Source organism: Echiichthys vipera (genome assembly GCF_963691815.1).
Source record: "Echiichthys vipera genome assembly, chromosome: 1".
Taxonomy (NCBI): Eukaryota; Metazoa; Chordata; class Actinopteri; order Perciformes; family Trachinidae; genus Echiichthys; species Echiichthys vipera.
The window spans coordinates 686,978-706,024 of record NC_139826.1 but is presented as its reverse complement, the minus strand read 5'-3'; the positions used below and the strand labels follow the sequence as shown (position 1 = coordinate 706,024).

General features: G+C 42.8%; 1 protein-coding gene across 3 annotated transcripts in view; it reads right to left on the bottom strand.

Moving 5' to 3' along the window:
• Window positions 1–9,518, bottom strand: part of vps35 (VPS35 retromer complex component) — a 71,836-nt gene extending 62,318 nt beyond the window's left edge. For 2 of the 3 annotated variants that reach the window (XM_083913912.1, XM_083913914.1), the window contains exons 1-3: window positions 9,504–9,518; window positions 9,040–9,160; window positions 5,893–5,991 (exon numbers count right to left, since the gene is read on the bottom strand). In XM_083913912.1, the coding sequence (XP_083770038.1) occupies window positions 5,893–5,991; window positions 9,040–9,042 (102 nt within the window). In that variant the 5' untranslated portion in view covers window positions 9,043–9,160; window positions 9,504–9,518. Of the gene's footprint in view, window positions 1–5,892; window positions 5,992–9,039; window positions 9,164–9,503 lie in introns of those variants that run through there. The other variant, XM_083913913.1, reaches the window with a different exon arrangement.
• Window positions 9,519–19,047: the final 9,529 nt, after the last annotated feature.

Here is a 19,047-nt window from a genome sequence, read left to right as displayed (position 1 = left end):
CGGAGCTTGTGTGGGGAGGTGAAGCGCTACCAGTTAGATCTGGTGGGGCTTACCTCCACACACAGTCTCGTTCAACATCACAGGAGGGGGAAACAGGGTACCGTCCAAGCTGTTTACAGTAAGGACGGGACGCTGGTGACCTCAGCTGATGAGGTAGTCGGGCGGTGGAAGGAGCACTTTGAGGAACTCCTTAATCCGACTAACACGCCCTCTTTTGTAGAGGCAGAGCTGGACTCTGATGGGGAATCATTGTCAATATCCCTGGCGGAAGTCACACAACTCCACAGTGGCAAAGCCCCAGGGATTGATGAGATTTGTAACAGAAATGCTGAAAGCTTTGGGTATGGAGGGGCTGTCTTTGGCTGACACGTCTCTTCAACATTGCGTGGAAGTCTGGGACAGTGCCAAGGGAGTGGCAGACTGGGGTGGTGGTTCTCTGTTTAAAAAGGGGGACCAGAGGGTGTGTGCCAATTACAGGGGTATCACACTACTCAGCCTCCCTGGTAAAGTCTACTCCAAGGTGCTGGAAAGGAGGGTTCGCCTATAGGTGCTGCGGGAGTATGGGGTGAGGGGGTCACTTCTGTGCGGCATCCAATCTCTGTACAACCAAAGCGAGAGCTGTGTCAGGATCCTCGGCAGTAAGTCGGATTCGTTCTCGGTGGGGGTTGGCCTCCGCTACGGGTGCGCTTTGTCACCAATTCTGTTTCGTGATTTTCATGGACAGGATATCGAGGCGTAGTCGTGGTGGGGAGGGGTTGCTGTTCGGTGGGCTGAGGATCTCGTCTCTGCTTTTTGCAGACGATGTGGTCCTGATGACATCGTCGGTCAGTGACCAACACTCACTGTATCGATTCGCAGCCGAGTGTGAAACGGCTGGGATGAGGATCAGCACCTCTAAATCTGAGGCCATGGCTCTCAGCAGAAAACTGGTGGATTGCTTACTCCGGGTAGGGAATGAGTCCTTAACCCAAGTGAAGGAGTTCAAGTACCTCAGGATCATGTTCACGAGTGAGGGGAGGATGGAGCGTGAGTTTGGCCGGAGAATCAGAGCAGCGGGGGCGGTGTTGCAGTCGCTCTACCGCACCGTTGTGACGAAAAGAGAGCTGAGCCGGAAGGCAAAGCTCTCGATCTACCGGTCAATCTTTGGTCCTACCCTCACCTATGGTCATGAAAGCTGGATCATGACCGAAAGAACGAGGTCGCGGGTACAAGTGGCCGAAATGGGTTTTCTCCCTTAGAGATAGGGTGAGAAGTTCAGCCATCCGTGAGGAACTCGGAGTAGAGCCGCTGCTCCTTTGCGTTGAAAGGAGCCAGTTGAGGTGGCTCGGGCATCTAGTAAGGTTGCCCCCAGGGCGCCGCCCTAGGGAGGTGTTCCAGGCACGTCCAGCTGGGAGGAGGCCTCGGGGAAGACCCAGGACTAGGTGGAGAGATTATATCTCCACACTGGCCTGGGAACACCTCGGGATCCCGCAGTTAGAGCTGGTTAATGTGGCCCGGGAAAGGGAAGTTTGGGGTCCCCGGCTAAAACTGCTGCCCCCGCGATCCGACCCCGGATAAGCGGATGAAGATGAGAGATGAGAGGGCGCACTCACACTGTCCATTCGTACCGCGCCCCGTGCTTTAGGGTACTAAAGTGTGCATGTGTAAGAGCACGAGCATTGAGGGCGGTCCTGAGGTCCATTTATATGCATCTGTTCCTCACGACAGACATTTAAAAAGATGCCGGCGAGTTTAATGGGGTCTGATGCGGAGGAGTGCACCCTTACTTGTTATGAGCTTGTCTTTTCTACATTTAATAAGGTGCTCATGTATATCAGAGCTTACAACTGGTATTTTTATTTTTCTCTTGTATTAGCTTAATGAAAATGGCAATATAAATAAATATTATTGTTCTCTGTTATTGTTATCCTTGTTCTTATTATTTTTTGCTACCACTTGTATTTGTATTCATAGTACACCCCACTAGAGCCTACTTTTATTATTGCAGCAATATAGGTATTAACAATAATTAAAAGACGAAAATTCGCCCAGTGGTTAAAGCAGGCATCCATGTTAGGAGGCTTAAACTCCTCGCCTCTGCAGGCCAGGTTCGACTCCGACCTGCACATCTTATTCTTTCTCCACTTGAGGCCCAGGTTTAACTGAAACGCAACATAAACCAGTGTCCTTGAGCTGCGCTGCTGTATGTTAAAAGCTAATTCACTGAAGAGAGAAACTGATGATTTTCAACCAGCTGACCCGAGTCAGCCAGCATACTTTAGTCGGCAGGTGAGCGGCGTGCTCCGGTTGCCAGCTTCGTTCACCTGCAGTGACACACACACCCTTTAACGCTAGTGCTAACTACTATAGCTCGGTTAGCAAAGTGCAACTGAACCCTGTAACATTAGGCTATTTCCAGCAGCCAAAACGTTCCAGTGAAGTGTGATGAAGAAAAAACACAGTGAGAGGGTCAAAATCCTGAGGCTTTAACTTGAAGACTTGAGACAAGAGATTGAGACCATAAACTATATGAATGAAGGTTTACGGTGCACACTCAGACCCGGTAGCATGTCTGTCCACTTATTTTATTATACGTCTATGGTCATAACACATAAAATGTCCACTATGAAATTAAGACTCTGTAATGTGTAAGTATACTGTAAAAAAAACAGCAGAGTGCTGTGATTAATTCCCAAAATGTTCTCATCTCGTTTACTGCAGCCAGTAAAATGCACACAGGAAAAAAAATCCTGTTTGATCCCCCCTTAATGACGCTACGGCATTCATGCAGAGCTCAGGTCAAATAAAAGGACAAACATGTGTTGTTTAAAATACAGTAATAACTTTATTTTATTTACTAGCCAACTGCTGATGTTCACCTTATTGAAACCTGTTAATTGTAAGCTTGCTACTCTGATGACTAATGTTGGGACTGGTATTTTCTGCATATGTTAAATTAAGGAAGAGTTCCAACACTGTCAAGTTTAATGCTGTGACATTACTGTTGCATCTCACACTGTTAATTGATATTGTGCGGAAGCTTGAATGAAAATGGGTTATATGGGTCCCAATCCTAATAACAGACATGCCCACTTTATGATATTCCAGACAGTTTCGGGCAAAAACCCTGCAGTTTTTTTCATGTAGTAAAGTTGATAGTAATATTTATGCATACTGGGGTCCAAAAACTGTGTTGAATGTCATAAATTGTGTCTGACTGGAAAGTTGAGACTTGTGGATTCAATGATTCCAGTTGTATTTATGTGTGATGATGTTAGTCCTCACAGAAGCCATTTCGTTGTAGTGAGAGCATTTTTTGTCCAAATGATCTGCTGTAACCTCAAAATTTCTATCACAATATAATTTGAAGCATAAACGGTAAATGAATTACTGTATATCACGGTATATGGTTCACACTTTTTGCAGAGTAAACACATGCTTTACAGTGACAGTTATAAACAAATACTTCTGTCCATTCAATGTTGAATTGCCGGTTTTCTGTGAAAAAAAGAAAGGTTGACAAAGTAGAAAGAGACATTGTGGGGGTGATTTACCATGGATTTAACCAGACTGAAACGATTGCAAGAACAACAATGGGCGCAGACAGCAGCGATGCAGAAGTACACAAAGAAAAGCATCTCCAAGCGCGTTATTGGACGCGCTGAAACATTGCACTGAGACAGTTGCGTTGAGATGCAAGAGAGGACAGCGGTCAACATCTGCCACTAGGACCATAAATTACATTTTCATATAATGTAATTTCCGGACTATAAGCCGCTACTTTTTTCCCTCGTTCTGGTCCCCGCGGCTTATACAACGGTGCAGGTTTTCTACGGCTTACGGTAACCAGGGGCGCGCACTACCGAGGATGCGCGAGACCGAGGCAGACATCTGGCGCCAGGTAACGAGAGCAAAACAAAGAGTAGGAGAACGTCAGCGACAGTTTGCGCGAAGGAAGTGTTCATGCAAACACCCTCAATCTTGAAAACAAAAGGAGAAGTGCATATGATGCTGCTTTTAAGTTAAAGGCAATAGATCTGGCTGTCAAAGAAGGAAATAGAGCTGCTGCACGTAAACTTGACATCAATAAATCAATGGTGAGACGTTGGAGACGGCAGCATGAAGAACTGATTCATTTTGATAACGTAAACGGCCGCGGGACTGCACTTTTACTGCCGTGTTACAGGCGAGCACTTTGTATTACTTTGCACCGTTGTATTATTTGTACTCTGCACGAATGCTGTTTGCCATGTCAAAGATGTGAAAGTTTGATTGAATGATTGAAAGATTTATTGTTAATAAATGGGACACTTTGCGTTCCGAAACAGTCGTCTCTGTCCCTACAATCCCCTCCGTGGTAGCAGGAACCCCTATATACTACAGTAATTACACATCCAAACGCCTGCGGCTTATATATGGAGCAATCTGTATTTTCCCCTAAATTTAGCTGGTGCGGCTTATAGTCAGGTGCTCCTTATAGTCCGGAAATTACGGTAGGCTTCTATTCAAAAGGGCCAGTAAATATTCCCTTGCAGGCCGGATCCTTTTTTTTTTTGCCTGTGCGCATTATTTTGTTACATCAGAGCTGCTCTTACGTTACACGGTAGCAAGTAAATTCCTACCATCCTACCGTCTATACTGTTTATACTGTCCACCCCTACTTTAGGATAAGCACAACCTCATGAAACTTTACAACCACAAACAAGGGACTTGGAGCATTCAGAGAATGGATGGCTTTTCTATGTATACTGTCAATAGGGGGGTTTCTGAGCAGTATACACAGGTGCTCGCCATCAGCTCGCCGAAAATGCAATTCTTGCAGCAATCTGTGTTAGTGCTAAAGGTTTTTCGACACCAAATCACAAGTCTGGTGTCTTACTATGGCATTTCGGAGGAATTTTTAAAACCATTTTTATCAAATGTCCAGTGGTAAAAAATGGCTACATTCAGCACCAAACCTGTGCAATTGTTACCCTCAATATCCAGACGCACCGCTAGCAAATTTCAATTCGCTCTGGGCACACACCATTGGAGCTCATTAACTTTGTCAGAAAATCTCAATCTGTTATGGGCGGGCTTAACCAATGACAACAGTGGTACGCTGTCGAAGTCATCACCTTTTTGCAGCAGCACCAAGTAAGAGCAGCTTTATGAAAGAATTGGACCAAAGAATATGAAGATCCTGGTGTAGCAAGCAGCTCAAAGTCTATCCAACTGTACGAATTTTCTGCTGAGAAAACAATCGTTGCCTCAGACAACCCATACCAGTACTGGGGACTCAACAAACATCGGTCAACTGGTCTTGCTGCCACAAAATACATCTGCCCCTTGCACTACTGTAGAAAGTGAGAGAGTGTTCAGCACAGTCTCCAACATCGTGGATTAGAAGATGAACAAACCAACAGCAGAGAGAGCAGAAATGCTTGTTTTCATGAGAAAGAACCATTGCTGCTTAAGTGAGCATTCAGGGAAACCACAAGTCAGAGGTGTGAGACTGCACTAAATGTTTACATGTTTGATTATTGTTGATTATGGTTCATATGTTTGACGAAGTTACTTGTTTATTCTCAGGTTTAAGCTGGTGCAAAAGTGTTTATTTTCATAACAAATGAATAAATAAATAATTATTCAGTACATTTTTATCTATGCGTTTGTTACATTGTTTTAAAAAGTTAGGAAAGTAATGTTTAGTCTCTTCCACATAGTGAGGTATACAGTTTATTAATTCATCAATGGTATATCGGTATCAGGGATCGACCGATATGCAAACCCCAGGTATTAGTATTTTGATTGAAAAAGTTGGATCGGTGCATCCCTAGTATTTTTCCTCAGCAAAGGGGTCCTCAAGGCTGGTCAGCTCATTAAATGGGGCGCAGTCATAATGATATCTATAACATAGTGAAAGCACCCTACCAGGCATCGCTTCATCTGGAACGACTGGACCTTGACAGCCTGCACAGCTTCATCAAGAAGCTTCTCCTGTTCATCCTGGGGAGACTGCTGTGTGGTTGGCTGGATACCAGGAATAAGGAAACATTTATTGGAACATTTGCTTAATTTACAGTCTGTTTGCACAGGAAGGAATAAATGTCAAACAAGTCATGCAATGCTATATCACTTTTTAATTGGATATTGCAGCATTTAACTAGCTTCAGTGACTTAGCAGTTGACTTAATGGATTGGACTGCATTACAAAAACATAGAACTAAGTGAGGACCTTTAACAACATTATCAGGTTGTTTTCATTGGTAAATACAATTAGTGTTAGTGCACATGCGCGAAAGTTGCTTGCTGCCTGTTACTGCTCCAGCCTATAAGTTTTCTTTTTTAAACTTTCCAAACATTTATTCTCTTTTGTTTGTTCTGTTTCTTCACCCTTACTTCTGTGAAGTTCTGCCCTCTACAATGGAGGTTACTTTTGATTGTTTCTGTGTTTTTTTGAGTGCTGATTTTATCAATGCCGCTTCCACCGGGACACGCTGACTTTGTTTACTCCGGCGAACTGATCGCCCTTAATGCCGGCCCCATAGCAGCCAGAAGAGCTGATATTCCACCCGACCTCTGGAGAAAAATGCACCGGGGATGCAGAGGTGGGAAGCCGTGTCTCCCCTCTGTTATGGGAAATGTACGGTCTCTCATCTCATCTTCAACCGCTTATCCGGGGTCGGGTCGTGGGGGCACCAGCTTTAGCAGGGGATGTACAGTCTCTGTACAAAGAAATGGATGAACTATCACGGAGCCACCCGGAGTACCGTGAGTGCAGTCTGATGTGTTTCAAGGAGACATGGCAGCAAAGGGACATCACAGACCTGAACGTCTCTGTGGATGGCTTCACCCTCCATTCGGGCTGACCGGGATTGCAGCGAGAGCGGTAAGAGGAAAGGAGGGGGGCTCCTTAGCACCAGCTCTGTAGCCCAGATGTTGAACTGCTGGCCATAGGAATCCGTCCATGCCGTCTTCCCAGAGAGATCCCGCATGTCATCACTGTTGTTTTGTACGTCCCTCCCTCTGCAAACCTGACATCTGCCTGCAGCACTATACACACCACCATCTCCAGACACCACAACCCAGTGCCCTCATCATCATATCGGGAGACTTTAACCACGTCACTTTGGATAGAGTTCTGCGGACCTTCCAACAGTACGTGAGCTGTCACACCAGAAAAGGAGAGGACTCTGGACCTGATGCATGCTAACATTAAGGATGCATACATCTCCTCTCCCCCCTCTGGGCAGGTCCGATCATAACCTGGTTCACCTCAAACCCCGCTATGTGCCTCTGGTGAAGAGGAAGCCTACGACCACAAGGACTGTGAGGAGGTGGTCTGAGGAGGCTTATGAGACACTGCGGGGCTGCTTTGAAGTGACTGACCGGCCTGCACTCTTCGCCTCAGACTTCAACTATTGCACTGAGTCCTGCCACCTTCAGACGTTTTCTGATGACTCAGCAATAGTTGGCTGCATTGGAAAGGGGGATGAAAGTGAATACAGGACTGTTGTGGGCAAGTTTGTCACATGGAGTGAGCTGAATCATCTGCAGCTCAAACTAAAAACAAAAGGAGCTCGTAGTGGATCTGAGGAGGGTGAAAACACCTGTTACCCCTGTCTCCATCCAGGGGGTCCCTGTGGACACTGTAGAGGAGTATAAGTACCTGGTGGTGTACTTCAATAATAAGTTGAGCTGGCCTAGAAACGCACAGGCTGTCTACAAAAAATGGACAAAGTCGACTATTTCCTGAGGAGGCCGCGGTCCTTTAACATCTACCGGACGATGCTCAGGATGTTTTATGAGTCTGTTGGGGCCAGTGCGATCTTCTTGGCTGTCACATGCTGGGGCAGTGGGCTGAAGGTCGCAGACACCGACAGACTGAACACCCTGATCAGGAGGGCCGGTGATATCGTGGGGGAGGAGCTGGACACCCTGATGACCGTGGCAGAGAGGAGGATGCTGTCCAGGCTCCGGTCTATCCTGGACAATGTCTCCCACCCTCTCTTCGACACACTGGCCCAGCAGAGGAGCACCTTCAGCAGAAGACTCCTCGCACCCAGATGCACCACAGGAAATCTTTCCTGACTGTGGTCATTAAACTATACAATGCATCCCCTGAAGAGCCTGTCACCTCCTCTCTGAGATTCAGACTCAACCACAGACAGTCTGTTCTTTTGCACATTAGTCTGGTATTTTTGAACTTGTATTTCACTGCTGTAACTATTAATTTCTGTAAATTTGTATGGATAATTAAAATATTTCTGATTCTGACTCATTTAAGGCTTGATACAAGTTTACAGAGTTCGATACACTTATAATACATGCTAACGTTTTAATTCAATGTATTTTGGTGTTTGGACAGCTGGTCAACCAACAGAGTTTAACTCTCTTCATCTCATCCATGGCCTTCAGATGTTCGAAGTGTCAGTAACCATAGCCTGTTTAAAACCCTGTCTGCCCAAAAAGTCCATTAAGCAACTCTGTTACAATTCCCATTAAAGCGCGTTTAATGTTTGCAGTTGGTGCAGGGATATATTCATGCATTTTAGCATGTGCTATGGTCTGTTGGTTGTTTGGAAACCAGCTGACACAATTCCTACTTGTGTTTATCTTCCGCTGAAACTGGTTGGCGCAACACCAGTTAACGCTAGCTTCATTGAAATATGACACAGCAAAGCGGAGAAGTGACGTTATGCTAACAACAGCTAGCATTAGTTTTCACACTGTCGCGGAAATCTCAGAGACTATCGTTAAAAGTTACCGGCTCATTTGACACGATTCATAACGCAGAGTATCTGACTATGATGGATGTATAATAGATAACATGAGTAAATCACCTAGCTACTGGCTTGGAATCAGTTGCAGTTTGTTAGCCTAGCTAGTCGCTGTCTGACGTTGCCTTAGAAGCGTTAGGCCATAGTACACACACATCCAAGTCTGATTTGAAATCGGTTTAAGGTGACAATAGACTCTTGAAATGAGTTGTTCCATTAGCTGAGACTGAACACAGGCGGCTATCCGGAATAAACACGCAAACTCACAGAATAATAGTGTATTTGTAAACGTGCTTACCATGATTATTAGATGTGTATCAGATGAGTCGGAGAAACTGGCCTGTCATGTGACTCACTCAGCAGTGCTGCCTTCACGGTCCCTCAGCTAGTACAACACTGGACAGGCGGGGCTCGGATTCCAACACATGCAGGACAGAGTTAGATAAAATCATTTTTCATCAGCGCCGATAAGCAAATGCCAGCATATGAGTCGCAGAACAGACTGCAACAGTTAAATATAAATGCCCAACATAATATGATGTCACAGTTGAGGATCTAAATAGGCTATGTGCATTTTAACACTTTTAAACTTCATTCAGACCGGATGCGATGGACGCGACAAAATTACATCCAAAGTCAATACATTACAATGCAGTACATACGCAATTAAACGCGATTCCAAAACCGCCGACGCTATGGACACGGTGTAAGAGATTACGCAATCTAACATTCTAATCAGATCAGATCACTTAAAAAACTCACAGAAATATGTCTATATTCCGATTTTTGTAACTGCGGTGAAGCCAGCCGACACTTCGTGAATGACATTCAAGCCAGCCGACCCAGGTTTTTTCTGTACGTGTTTATAACAGCCATTACGGTAATAACGTATTAGAATTGGTTTCAAAATAAAAGCATTCCTCGGGTTCATACCGAAAGACGGTCAATAAAATAAAATACTGTCGAAGGACATGTACGGACGTTGTGATATTTACTTTCAAAATAAAAACCCAACTAATTGACACATGTAAGCTAATGCCAATAGATTTAAGTCTATTTAAGTCTGTTTTCTGACACTAATTCAAAACCAGGGTTATATAACACAACACCATGGTGTCACCTTGGAAGTTTTAAGACATTCGGATGTGTGGTTTCATTATGAATCATAGTACATATGATTTAGGATTCAATTTTAAAGGAAACGCCCGGTTATCACGGACTAATTCTACGTCAAGGTTAAAATTCAAGACCCCCTAGGGTCACCCAGGAAGTTTCAAGACATTCTGATGTGTAGTTTCAAATTTAAAAGCCTACCAGAAATTAAATTTTGAGACATATTACATATGATTTCTGATTTAATTTAAAAGGAAACGCCCAGTTATCACGAACTAATTTCCATTCGGCGTTATAGTTCATGACCATAGACATATAAAAAGTAGACGCCTCATCGAACGTTGGGCCGCGTTCGATGCGGCGTCTACTCTTTATATGTCTATGGCGTCTACTCTTTATATGTCTATGTTCATGACCCCCTAGGATCACCCAGGAAGTTACAAGACATTCTGATGTGTAGTTTCAAAGTAAAAGCCCATCAAACGTTTAATTTAATGAGAAATATTACATATGAATTTGGATTAGATTGTAAAGGAAACGTCCAGTTAGCACTGACTAATTCCACTTCAGGGTTATAGTTCATGACCCCCTAGGGTCACCCAGGAAGTGGGCTTCATTGCTCTTCACATGTTTCTCCTGGTTTAAATATTTTAACCATCAATATTTTGCTTATGTGTATTCTTTTCTCTTTGTGGGATCACATGAAAATAATATGGTCTTGCAAGTATATGAATCCTACTTTTGATGAGTAAGACAAAGTTCAGGGTCAGCTCCATTACTCTTCAGGCCAGCCCCATCTTTGCAAAAACCATTTCAGCCCACCAGAAGTTTCACCTTTGAACCTCGAGCTAGCCATAAAGGGTCTTCATCCATTACCTTTGGTTCACCACTGTATTGTTCTACTTCGATGAAACAATCAAACAAGGGTTTACTTTTTTTTTTTATATATACATTATAGGAGGATGTCACATTGTGGGCTCTTACAAAGCGAATTGTTATTTTCTTCTAGAAGCAAATATTCGTTTTTCTCAGTTGGTTTATTTCTCAGATCAGAATTGAAACTCTCAAAACTACTTGTTTAATCTTCACATCATTGTGTCACTTTTGCACATCAAAAAGGCAGTTTCTCATTTCTTTGAACAAATTGAAAATGCTTTGGTACATCCATGCAAATGATTCTGTACAATTCTCTGCTGTTTCATACATTATCAATTGCTTATCTCTTGTTGATCAAAATGTATTCTAATGGGTCTCTGTTGAATAGTCTCACCCCCACAGCACTAAGGTATCAGTTCATCTCATAAGTAAGTCTTTAAGTAAGTTGTCATAACATTTCATACATATTTCTATACTTTTCCATTGGACTTTTTTCTAAATCTGTCCTGAATTGTTAAATTGCTACCAGGTGAATCTGACTTTCTCTACCGAGGGGAAGTGTGTGGATGAGAATTTCTGGTCAAACAGACAGAAACGTCAGAAAGGAAGACTACACTGTAATTCATACAGCACTGCATTTACAGCACAGTACAGAACTTTAGCCATAGTTTACATCAGAACACCCTGCAGAGTACACTGTTATATTGTAAACATGACCATGCAATTTGACACAAGGACTTGTCATTCTGATGGCACTGACATGTTCATTGACACAGATATTTGCTTTTGAGAGATGAACTAAGGATTATGAGCATGAGACGGGCAGGTAATCCATGGTGTTTTGCTATTTGTAGGAATTGTTTTGAGAAATGCACTTACTGTTGTGCAAATGTCGAGGATGATTCAAGAAATGTACCAAAGCGACTTAGAAAAACTGTAATTAAGAAGGTAATTATACAATATCAGTTACTTGCCAATTTTATTTTAATGAACTTGTTTGATTGTTGTTTTATGACCACATATCATTATGTCCAAAAGCTCAAATATTTTTATTCATAACTGGGCTGACTGCATTTCAGTAGAAAGATGTTTTATTTATTTTTTTTATGTATGTTTAAATAAAGACTCTCATAATGATTTCATAAGATGGTTTTTGTTCAGTTTTGTCTCCAGATTGTGGACAGATACATTTGTAGACTACTATATAAACTCTACTTTCATTTTGTTATCCACTGTGTGGCTGCAGGCGCTGCTCTCAAGACAGAGCCTATCTCAGACAGAAAATGCATGCAAGAAATACAAAATAAAATCCACTTCCCATGAAGCAATTATTGCCAGTGTAAACCTATGTTAATATTAAGCCATTCTAACACAAAAATATATTGAACGTGCTTAATTTGCTGATTTGTCTCATAATTGAACATTTTGTGGGCTTTTACTTTGAAACTACACATCAGAATGTCATGAAACTTCCTGGGTGACTCTAGGGGTCATGACCTATAACCCTGAAGTGGAATTAGTCAGTGATAACAGGGCGTTCCCTTTGAAAATGAATCCAAAATCCAGGCGCATCACTAGCGCGTGAAAACATCCATGTAGCCCAGAGTCTTCACCAAACTGAGTTCGGGGGTTTCTCCCCCTAGAACTTTTTGAAATTGGGCTGATAAACATGCAGTTGTGACGTAGTTTGGGAATTAAAGGAAAGACCTGGTAATGTGTGACTCCTGTCGGGGCAGGTCTACTGAGGAGGTTAATGTTTAGGTCAGCACAGACACCAGCAGCAGAATGAGACATGAGAACAGCCTACAGCCTCAGAAACACTGACATGCACCGACCTGATGTCAAGTGGACCGGGTTGAATCCACTGCAGGTCTCCTGAAACTGTGCAATCTAGAAGACATCACTGCTCCTACGGACGTTTTCTCTCCTGACCCGGAGTTTGGGTTTAACCGGTCAACTGGACCCTTTCAGCTGAAAGCGTCCGCTGTTGCCATAGTGATGGCAGATGCATAGCTGTCCTTGTGAATGCCTCTGTTTACTTTTCACGACACTTTTAAACATAACGTCACCTACCTGATCAGTCTATAGTTTTGTTTGAGTAAATGTGTCAGTGGCGTTTATATGTTGCTTGTTGTTACATTAATTAGGAAGAGAGCGAGTTGTTCTTCCTAATAATATCTATGTCAAATTAATTTTCTAAACAAATCTATTTGTCTTTGAAACCTGCCTGTGTCAACACGAGTGCGTAGAATTTTATTCACCACTTAAAAAAACAGGACTTTTGGGGAGATTTGTAGTCCTGCCGTTGTAGGAAAATATATCTGCTATCTGCTTTAAGAATGATTCTGAAGTTATCAATTGTCAGTGTGTGGACGCGTCAGAATTTTGTGGGTTTCACTGCTACAATGTTGCATATGTGGCTGCTGGTAATGCAACCACATAAAAGTCTACGATACTGGGCTATTTTCATCATCATGATGTTTTTTTTTTTTATGATGGCAGAGAGGTCCGGGGCTATTTCCAAGAGTTCAAATGTACTATGTCTCATAATTGAAACTTTGGTGGGCTTTTAATTTTGAAACTACACATCATAATGTCGATTCCCGGCTGGGGCCCTTCTGTGGAGTACTTGCTTCTGTGTGGAATTTGCATGTTCCCCCCGTTTTCTACGGGTTCTCCGGTTTCCTCCCACAGTCCAAAGAGGTGGGATTGATGACTCTTGTGGATGGTTGTCTGTCTCTGTTTGTCTCCATGTGCCCTCTGATAGACTGGCGTCCTTTCCAGGGTGTACCCCGCCTCACGCCTGATGTCAGCTGGGATCGGCTCCAGCCCCCCGCGACCCCAACAGGGACAAGCGGTTGAAGACGAATATCGGCAGTATTTTTTTTTATTGACCGTCTTTCGGTATGTATCCGAGAAATGCTTTTATTTTGAAACCAGTTCTAAAACGTTATCAACGTAATGGCTGTTACAAACACGTACAGAAAAAACCTGGGTCGGCTGGCTTGAATGTCATTCACGAAGTGTCGGCTGGCTTGACCGCAGTTCTTTGTACAAGAGAAAAGACACTGTGCTTGTCTAACCTGTTCAAAAAGTATTACAATAAATGTATATTGTTTTATAATTACTTTATAAATTACTTAACACAATGCACACATACAGTGTCCAAGAATTAGGAGATGAATAGGCTGCACTAAATAGTATTTAAAAAACTATCATATGTTAGTGTGTTGGTGTATTTAGTAAATACACCAACACACTAACATATGATAGTTTTTTTTTAAATCGTAAGTCGCTGCAGACCCAGTGACCTACACAGTCAGACCAGACCCCCGCATTTATAGACCTGGTCCACATGTTTAAGTGTCCTTGGGCAAGACACTGAACCCCGAATTGCTCCCCGTGCTGTGCATGGGTGTGTGAATGTGGTGTGAATGGTTAGATTGGATTAATTGGTATGTAGATGTCCACTGCCATCTGTGAGAATGTCTGTGTGAATGGGTGAATGTGAAAAACACTGTGAAAGCGCCTTGAGTAATCGGAAGACTAGAAAGGTGCTATAAAAGTACAAGTCCATCCATTAACCCATGGGATTCAAACTCTGGCCCGCGGGCCAAATTTGGCCCGCCATGTAATTTCATTTGGCCCTTGAGGCAATATCAAATTAACATTAGAGCTGGCCCGCCGGTATTATACAGCGGCGGTACCATTAAATGGCGAAAAGGAAGGGAGAAAAAACAGAACTTATATGGACAGGTGGGAGACAGAATATCTGTAAAAGACAGACCTGTTTGTCTCGTCTGTGGAGCCAACGTGTCGGTAACTAAGGAGTACAACATTGGGCAACACTATGAAACGAAACACCAGGACAAGTACAAGGACCTGGACACGACTCAAAGGAGCCATTAGGTAGAGGAGATGAAAAGAGGTTTGGTTTCACAACAGAATATGTTCAAAAAAGCCACAGCACAAAATGAGACAGAAGAAATCGCCAAATCAAACCGACCCTTTAATGAGGGAGAGTTTGTTAAAAAAGTGCATGCTGAAAGTTTGTGACCAGGTGTGCCCTTGCTGTGGACGAGAGCACTGACGCGCCTGATACTGCGCATGCAGCTGTCAGTATTGATCCGCGGTGTCGGCTCAAATCTGTGTGTTACGGCGGAGCTCTTGGGATTTAAATCCATGCATTGCACAACCACAGGGAAGGAAATCTTTGAGGAGGTTAACAAATGTGTAACTGAAATAAACCTGCCATGGGATAAACTCGTGGGATTAACCACTGATGGTGCGCCAGCGATGAGTGGTAAAAAAAATGGACTGGTGGGCAGGGTTCGTGAAAAGATGCGGGAAGAGAACTGTGCAGGTGAGCTATCTGTTTACCACTGCATCATACATCAAGAGTCACTGTGTGCTAACGCCCTACAGATGGAACATGTTATGACCACAGTAACACAAGTTGTTAACTTTATAAGAGCCAAAGGTCTGAATCACCGCCAGTTTAAGTCTTTTCTGGACGAGTTTGGTTCGGAACACACACACGTGCCGTGTCACACAGAGGTGAGATGGTTAAGCCGCGGGAAAGTACTGAACAGATTTTTCGAGCTGCATGAAGAAATATGTCAGTTTCTGCAAAGCAAAGGGAAGGACACAGCAGAGCTGTGGCCTTTCTGTGTGACATCTCAAGCCATCTTGATGCGTTGAACCTGCAGCTACAGGGGCCGCATCATCACAGATATGTACTCGTCAGTGAGAGCTTTTAAAACTAAACTCTGCCTGTGGGAGAATCAGCTGCTGCAAGGAAACCTTGGGCCATTTCCCCTGCTGCCAAACCATAAAAACGCAGATCTCCACCGCCGTGTGCGCACAGTTTGCTGAAAAACTCAGTGTACTCGGCGCTGAGTTTAGCCGACGATTTGGCGACTTTGATGGCCAGAAATGTAGATTCGAACTGCTTAGTAATCCCTTCGCAGTTGATGTGGAAAAAGCACCAACTAACCTCCAAATGGAGCTGATTGAACTCCAGTGTGATGACACGCTGAAGTCAAAGTATGATGCTGTTGGCACCGCACAGTTTCCTCAATTCATCCCTGACACAATGCCTCAGCTCCGCACCCAAGCTGCTCAATTGCTCTCGATGTTCGGCAGCACTTATCTATGTGAGCAACTTTTCTCCTCAATGAAGATGACGAAAACGTCTCACAGGATACGTCTGACTGATGAACACTTTCGTTCGATAATGAAGGTTGCCTCAGCTCAAAGCCTGAACCCCGACATTAATGAACTAGCATCCAAGAAAAGATGCCAGGTATCTGGCTTGGGCACATCAGATTAGATCAGTGTGTCGCAAACTGAGCAGTAAAAAGGCCTGAATGGTTGATTTATTCATTGTTTTATTTTCAAATTTATTATTAGCCTGTGGAAAAAGTTAATGTTGATATTTACCTCAGAAGGCTGCAAATAGAAAAGAGGCATTACATTTTTATTTAAATTTTATTTAATATGCCATTGATGTTTTTTCGTTTGTTTTTTGAAAGTTTATTTTGCACTATTAAGTTATATAAGCGTTGCTTCTTCCATATTCAGTGTTAAAGCAAATCAGTGTAGCAAACTGAGCAATAATTAACGTTTTAATAATGCACTTTCTCTTGCTACTTCAAGGCTTGAATGTTTGATTCATTCATTATTGTTATTTTATTTTCAAATTTATTATTAGCCTGTGGAAAAAGTTAATGTTGATATTTACCTCAGAAGGCTGCAAATAGAAAAGAGACATTACATTTTTATTTAAATTTTATTTGATATGCCATTGATATTTTTTTAATTATTATTATTATTATTTGAAACTCGATTTTGCATGTCACTATAAAGTTATATAAGCCTTGCTTGTTCAATATTCTATGCAAAACTTGTTTGGGTCCCTATTAAAAGGTTAATTTGTCCAACCTTGGCCCGTGGCTTTGTTCAGTTTTACATTTTGGCCCTCTCTGTATTTGAGTTTGACACCCCTGCATTAACCCGGAGCACAAGCCCCTCACTTGACAGAAGTCCCTCACTTGACAAAGCCCCTTGCTTGACGGAAGTGAATCAGTAAGTAGGCGGGAATTTTAGCGAACTCGCTGTCACGGCTGAACATGATGAAGATAATGGAGACGTTTAAAAACAACGTAAGCTTTGCTATGTTGATAATGTTGCTAACTACGACCTAACTAGCAATATTTGATGCGCGGGAATTTGAGGATAGTTCTGTCACTCTGTGGCAAATACATTTCTGATAAAGTTTTTTTGCAACCTGTGGGATGTGTAAGGGAATTTTCCTGCGCTGAGATTGTTGTGTCGGCCGCTAGAGGCTTATTAAATTGCCAGTGCTAATGTAAACCATGAGCACCACAATGATGAAAAGACGAGCTAGCCTCGGCATGTTTCTCTTTAACCCGTATATGGATGCACCATTTGACTTCACTGTTGTAAGCAGACATTATCAAACAGAAATAATATCTCTCTGGACTCATGAGGTTACCGTACAACATAGAAAAATACAAACATGCACTTTGTATTTGTGGCAATGTTCTTCCTTTAGGATGACATGGCAGCTCTGCGGAGATGGTGGTGTGCAGTGCTAGTGGAAAACCTGCACCTGGAGGGGTCTGTGTCTGTTTTTGTCTGTGTCATATTTTGACTCTTGTTTGTTCTACAGACATGGCAGAAGGTTTGCCCATTTTTCCAAGGAGGCAGAAAGCATGCTGAATGGTCTTCTTCCACCAGTCATTAGACTAAAACGAAAGACAGGTGAATTAATTAATTAAGTGTCCAATATTATAAAAGTCTATGTATGTTAATCACCATAACTGATTGATTTCTAACAGTTTGACATGGTTAAAAAAATAAATACTTTCATCAAAAGGACACGGCTGTTTTTAATGTCCAGGAGAAGGTGACAAGCCAAGCGGAGGACAAAAGCATTACCGACCTTCGAATTGCGGCACCAGTATTAGCAGTGGCGGTGTTAACGTTAGCTGTTTCACCATTGCATCTTCCCAGAAAGTCTCCAACTTCAGACATGGTGGTTTGATGTATTGACAGTAACTCCATTACTCATAACTGTCACTTTCTCTGTTCTCAGGGGAAGATGAACAGTCAGCACAGCTGATGTCCAGCTGGGAGGATGACAAAGTCTCAGAGGCAGCACACAACTGTTGTGTGGCCATCAAAGTCGATGCCAAGAGTTACTGTGTTGTGAAGTTAAATGCACAGTGCATGGTACTGAATTTTAGTTGCAAAGGAAATGAATTGCAATTGAAGTAATTGTCTTCAAGATATTTTCACAAGTTAGCACTTGTCACTCTTTCCTATAGTCAAAAATGATGTAAAATAATGGCCCACAGCTTTAATTGATTACCACCTCAACTATCTTAACTCCTGGGGAAAGAACATGTCATACAGTTTTTCTCATTTGAATACATTGGTCCATTCAGAAGTGATGTTTTCAAAACAGTTCACACAGACCTGGGCCCTGTTTCAGAAAGCAGGATTAGTGAAAACTCTGAGTATGTTAAAGTGAAATTCCGGCGCAAAATCATGCCAGGGTCTTTTTAGGCACATCAGGTCATCAAATAAGCCATCAAGACAATTTTTTTCGAGTAACAACTATTAACAGAGATTATCCGGAGATTAGCTCGGGGGCGGCAAGTTGAATCAGAATCAGAAATACTTTAATAATCCCAGGGGGGAATTATTTTTGTTACAGAACTCCAGATATGAAAACAACAAATATTATACAGACTAAACATACTGAATGCATTGAAACAGCTTTTTGAACCCCTAATACTGCTCCAAATAACACCAAACCTCTGCAGTAGCATGAGAAAAGTCCTTACACATTAGTTGAAACAGCAACAATGTAGTTAGCGAGCCCGGAGTTTAAAAGAGTGTTTTGAAAGACTTACCTACTGTCCCCGGGTAGCACCTCTCATAGTAAACGGACACAGTAATCCCCCATGCTTAAGCGTCTCGATCGGCATCTCAATGTCCAGATTCAAAACAATAAGCCACTGGTTTATCAGCATGCTCATCGTACCGCAATTAAGCCTTTGAAAAGTTTCTGGGTTGTAAACTTTAATTTTTGTTTCACAGCCGGGAAAGATACAAACACGAACCATTCTGTCTCTCTTCACTTAAAGTTGCAGGCTAGTGGGCTTTTACCTGTGCTTGTTCTCACATATGCTGTGCGACTTCCGGCAAAAGACGCTCCCTGACCCCTGAGATCTGCGTAATGTTTCGGTGCTGCAGGAAGCTTTGTGGGACTTTTCTAAACCTTTTA